This window comes from Mus pahari, chromosome 4 (genome assembly GCF_900095145.1).
Source record: "Mus pahari chromosome 4, PAHARI_EIJ_v1.1, whole genome shotgun sequence".
Taxonomy (NCBI): Eukaryota; Metazoa; Chordata; class Mammalia; order Rodentia; family Muridae; genus Mus; species Mus pahari.
The window spans coordinates 114,117,923-114,123,922 of NC_034593.1; the positions used below are offsets into that span (position 1 = coordinate 114,117,923).

The 6,000-nt window shown below is 36.7% G+C and overlaps 1 protein-coding gene across 1 annotated transcript in view; it reads right to left on the reverse strand.

Annotated features, from left to right (window-relative positions):
- The window catches only part of Ugt8 (UDP glycosyltransferase 8), a 61,278-nt gene that overhangs the window by 34,301 nt on the left and 20,977 nt on the right, over positions 1–6,000 (reverse strand). The window contains exon 2 of the mRNA XM_021196464.2: positions 2,038–2,861. Within this exon, the coding sequence (XP_021052123.1) occupies positions 2,038–2,859 (822 nt within the window). The 5' untranslated portion in view covers positions 2,860–2,861. The remainder of the gene's footprint in view (positions 1–2,037; positions 2,862–6,000) is intronic.

Sequence of the window (6,000 nt, forward strand, 5' to 3'; positions counted from 1 at the left end):
TTAACAAGTTAAGTCTAAAACAATTTTGACTAATACATATTAGGTAAGGTTCAAGAAAATCCAGTAAAATTGGCCTTTAAAAGAAACAAGATGGTGTAGAGGTAGTGGATAAAAGCATTGACCACTCTTCCAAAGGACCATAGTTTGATTCCCAACACCACTTCCTCATCTGTAATTAATGCATATAGTACACAGACATATATGCAGCCAAAATGCCTATACACATAAACTTAGTAATTGTAGTTGAAATTTAAAAAGAAACACAATATTCAAGTTATTAAGATATCAATGAACAGAGGGAACCAAGGTAGTAACAGTAAGTTAGGTTATTGAAAAATGCATATATTCTACTTGTTTTAATAAAGACAATGCACACAAAAAGGCAGCATAAAATAGTCTTGTATACCTATAGTTGGTTGTTCAGGATGATGCAACTCTAGAAATATGCACAAAAATTGAAAGAGGGAGAAGAACAATCAGCAGATCTTTCTCTAATCAAGAGAGTGAGGAGACAAAGAGAGAAAGTACTCAGACCAAAAGTGATGGACTATATTCTGGGAAATGATGAAGCTGTGGAAAGAGAAAAGCAAAGTCTGGGACATTATAAATGACCATCTTAAGGTAAAGACAGATTTGCTCACTAAATCCTCAAGAAGCTGCTTCTAAGACCTACCTGGCTTTAACGATCTTTAGGAAGAAGAGTTATATGTCACAAGGTGACTCTGTAAGGGGAATGTTTAAGGACTGAAATCGGGGTCAAACAAATTCATGAATTGCTGAGATAAGCTAAGGTTAATTCTCATCCTCTGCAGTTGTTAAAGAGTTCAGCTGTGTCCTTGATACTCCTGTGGCTTCAGCAAGTCAAGCTGCTAACACTACTGTACATGAAGACAGCTATTTCTGTGCTTCCATGTCACATAGCCTATACCACATTATCTCTTAAGTGTCACTCAAATGGTTCTCTCAGAAAGCCTCACATGTACATTCCAGTCACTATAAGAAAATGCTACCTAGGGATCATTTTTATGTAATACCTACAGGAGGCAATCGGTTTTCTCTTCATTGAGGGCCTGAAAGACTTTTGAATTATGATCCACAGTGGAAACTAACCATTTGTGTAGGTGTCTATTTTCAGAGATGAGAGCAAAAACATTATATGAACTCTAATTCTGTTATAAGTAGTAGTAAGCATTGAGCTACCCTGAAGTTAGAAAAAAATTTTAATTCATATGTCAGAGACCTATGGTAGTTTAAGTAGCTAATTAAAACAAAGTAGGATGGAAAAGAGATTTCTAAAGAACAATGACTTTGTTGATGTTTCTAGCAAAAAGAATGTAATTTGAGCAGATGGATGCTTTTAAAGTAACATTAATTCTGTCTTTCAAATTAAACTGCATTAGGGCATATTACATTTGTTATTAATTTAAATTCATTGTTTTCCTACTTTGAAATTAATGCTCATTTAAACTATAGGATGGAAATGTTCTAGTCATAAGTTCCCAATAGGTGCTTTTCAGAGAAAATATATTTTAGCTTGCTCTGACTTTCTTACCTTAACTACAAAACAAACTTTTACTAAATGCTTTCCAGATGAAAGGTAAAATAAGTATGTTTACTGCTCTCTTTAAAGCTGTACAAGAATCAGTAATTCTGAATGCTCAGAAAAGTACCTTTATTCTTTCAATTTTTACTGAGTTTACTAAACAAAGAACTCAGCATGCTATTTGTGAAGAACAGAGTGTTTAATTAAAAGCAAAGTAAGTTATGCTTGCTAAAACTACACAGCTAAGTATATTCAACTCATAGACTGTAGTTACTTAAAAATCTAGTTCCCATTCAATTCGTTGACTCCACAGAATAGAGAGCCTCTTGATACTATAGATACACTCACCAAAGCATAAGAATTCCAGGGAGAAAAAGAGAGCTATCCAGCTATGGGCTCTTAATGTGATACTAACCAATACATTTTCTATCAGAATAAAAATTAACCCTTGTAATTAAAAAAAAAAAATTACCAAGGAGTTCAGCAAACCTTACTTCTGGCAGTGGACTGGCCGGCTTTGTTAGGATTCCTCCAACGTACACAACGTTAGGCAGCGTGGGTCTGGGAAACTCCAGTGCTACGTCAGTACATAACATCCATAGGCTGGACCCATGAACCAAATCATACATGGACTTTGCAGGCAGCAGGTTGTACTTCTGCATTATCCTCTCGTATTTCGGAAGAACCAAAAAGCTAACCCCTATTCTGGATATGAGGTAAACACCAGTATTTTTCATCCTTTCCAAGAAGTTCATGCGGTCTGTGAGGAGTGAGTTAAACTCTGGGACATAAGCTAAAGGAGCAGGAGCTCCTACTTCAGCAGGATACCAAAGGCCAGTAGAAAATACAGCATACTTAACGCCTAAAAGATGGGCGATCACAAATCCACACATATCATTGGGGTCAACCAGGAGCAGGTCAAACTTTTCTTTTTTTAAACCCTGGATTAGGGCTTGGTTGCCAACCATCATGTCACAATTCTTAGTATAGTGATCCAGTATGTCAACCAGTTCAACTGCTGTCAATCTCCCAGAAAAAATATTCCGCATTTTAGACTGCAGGAAAGCATCTGAGGTGGTACTGTTGAAGATCCCTGGGTATCGCTGGAGGCTGTAGTGATTAGATGGGGCAATGTCTCTGCCTTCTGAGAGGAGAAGCACAGTGTGGTGGCCTCTCTCGTGCAAGGCCGATGCTAGTGTCTTGAAAATGTACAAATGGCTTTCAAACATAATTGGCGGCACAATGATGATTTTAGCAGCCCTTGCTATTCCAACAGCACTCCACAGGAGCATGAAATATGGAGTGTAAGACTTCATAGCTGCAAAGACAACCAGAAAATGACTTAGAACATTATAGAGGGTGGCCATTCAAAACAATCGCAAATAGTTTATTTTCCAAAATATCTAATGATCCAATTCTTTTAAAAAAATTAGCCTAATATGATTTCCAAAGACATGTCACTAAATAAGACAACAATATTATGGACAGAATTGGAAGAAATTGATATATAATACATATTAACACCAATATGAAAATATATAACTTTATCAGTAAAAGAATACTTTTTACCCAGACTATAACTTCTGAAAAGCCTAGACACTTGATATTACTTCTTTGAATACTACCTTTGACGTAGTACTAATAAATTCTTATTCTTAATAAATGTCATGTTAATTCCAGGAAAATTTTAAATTTTAAATTTTAATATAGTGATAATATTCCAAATTGTGATTAAAGGTTTCCAAGAGAGAACACACTTCAAAAAAATTAAGTAGTAGTTCAATAATTCTGTAGAATTTTACCTCACAGGTAAAGTCACATTTAGTATGTTTTTTATCACTAAGTAAATACACTAAATATTCTGATGGTCTGTATTCATGTAACATTTTATTTGTTATGCATTGTGTTAATTCAAGACATCATCTAAATGAATGACTCTCAAAAGAAACTTCAAGAGCATACTGAAGAAGAGTTTGGTGAAGGAGTTAAGTCCCAGACCATACTGTATATGTGCCACCTTCAACTAGACTGTCAACCTCAAGGCAGATAGATGTACACTTCAAGACAGACATTTTTCCTACCCTTTCTGGTTAACAGATTAAGTACCAAGTCTTACTCCACATTAGTGAGAAATAAACATATTATGTGTAGGGAAGGTAATAGCTGTACACAAAGTCTATTCAATATAATTAACCTAAGCTCTAGGTTAGACCCCAAACAAAAAAAAAGATTCTGAAGAGTGTGGCACAGAAACTGGACACTTTGATTTCAAGGAACAACACAAACTATATCTAGACATACTTGACAAACAATGGTTCTCCTGTGTACTTTTGCTCATGATTGTACATTAGTCATATTCTTTGGCCAAATTTCCACCATCTAAACACAATTGTAACAAATATACTTTCCCAATATTTAAACTCTGCATTAATCAAAATAATCATATGCTTAGTAAGCTGGAGTCTTCAAATAAATAAATACACTATATTTTTAGCTGTTTTCCCCTCTTATTCCCAGAAAAAATAAAAAATGGTACATTCTATAAATGTTATAAATATTAAATGTTGCTTGGCATATTACATAGATATAGAAACAAATCTGTAAGAAACATTGTTTCCATAGAGAATTTTTCTCTAATCACAAGTTCTATATATGGTAAAATAAGCAGTCAAACTTGGAAGAAAAATGCTTTCTAAGTTTTTAATGTATTATGCTTTTGCTTCATACCAATGTGTCTCTCTAATGTTACCTTCTTCTAATCTTAAAAAAAAATTAGAGGTTTTGCATCCACGTGTTATAAATTCTGGGGATGAAACTTATGTAAAAGCAGAAATGCCATAAATACTGTTGTCTAGTGTCACCATGAGCATATCCAAGATCTACTTAACGATGGATCCACGGCAGACAGCTACTCTTATACTCTGCTGGACTGATAAGTAGCATGTACGTCAATCAGACTCAAAGCCATGAACTGATAAATAACTGAATAATTAATAATAATAGTAATAAATAGCATGGAAACAAACCCTTCCTCTGTGTTTCTTACTCTTCCTTATCTTAGTATTTTATTTCAGTCTTTTCTAAAGATTAAGAAGAAACACATAAAATGTTTTGCTTTAATGAACTTTTATGTTCTAGAATAGTATTGTACAGTAGAATATTATGTGAGATGAAAATTTGTGAATCCCTGTTTTGCTTTTAGGCATCCTCTACTCACCAGTAACTACTGAGCAGTTTTATGAGGTTAATAAGAGTGTGAACTGCAATCTAAATTGTACTAATAGAATCACCTAGCTAATGAGTACTGTCCTAAAAACTAAAACTACAGATTCTAAAAAAAATTAAAAAAAAAGTGACTATTCAGAAATATCTACATTCTTTAGACAAAAGACCTAGTAAAAATAGCTACCATGCCTTTAATAAAAACAGTGAGTACAAGAAAGCAGCATCAATCAGATCACTGTATTCTACTACTTAAATACAAGACCAATTATGAAAGATTACAATAGCACCCAAACACAAGCACCAGCATCACAAACATCACTGTATGATTAAGAAAGGAAGGACCACAGCTAGAAGCAAATGCTGAAATTCTCCTAGTCCAGAATCACCTGAGCTCATTCACTGGAAAACAATCTTCTAGTATTTTAAACAATATCTTATCCTCATTTGGGGGGCGTGTGGCTGTTAATTAAAGTTTTATAGGTGACAGTGGACTGGAGAAGATAGTGGTGGAAAGCAGAATAAGAGGACAATGACTGCAGATGACTGGAGACAGAAGCAAAGGAAAATGTTAGGGAAAGCTCAGGGAGCCCTGTAGGAGCTCAGAGGAAGGGGTGAAAAGTAGGGAGGAACCCTTATGCTCCCTGATGGAACTAGCTCTTGGAATAGGTGGAAATTTGATACCTTCGTGGGAGTACAGAGAGGATACAGGGGAAGGGGGATGCAGAAAGTGATGGAGGGAAGATTGGGGTGCCAGGAAGGAGGGGAAGGATGGGGAGAAAGCAAGTGGGGACAGGTAAGACAGCAGGACAGGGCCCTGGAGGTGGGGGGAGCCAGGTGAATGAATAGTTCTGCAGTCATGGATGGGGCAGGCACCTGGAGGAGGCAAAAGGTAGAGGAACAGGAGGCCCCTCCTAGCAAGGTGTGGTGAGCCTTCTGATCAAGACCAGAGCAGTGCCCCAAGCCACTAGGTCTGGCAAGGGTCATGCTTCTTCCCACACTGGGTGCCTCTGCAACTCAGGAGAAGAAAAATGGGAAGCCCTGAGGATGACTTGATTGGAATTTCATTCCCAGACTATAGATAGCTCCTGAGCTATATAGTGAGTTCCTGAGCTGCCTCAATGAATAGCCTCACCATCATGACTCAGGGTCTTGAGTATAGCACCCACAAGGCTCCATTGGCTGCCTCTACCTGCCTTTCCCCCTTCCTCCCTCCCTCCCTCCCTCCCTCCCTC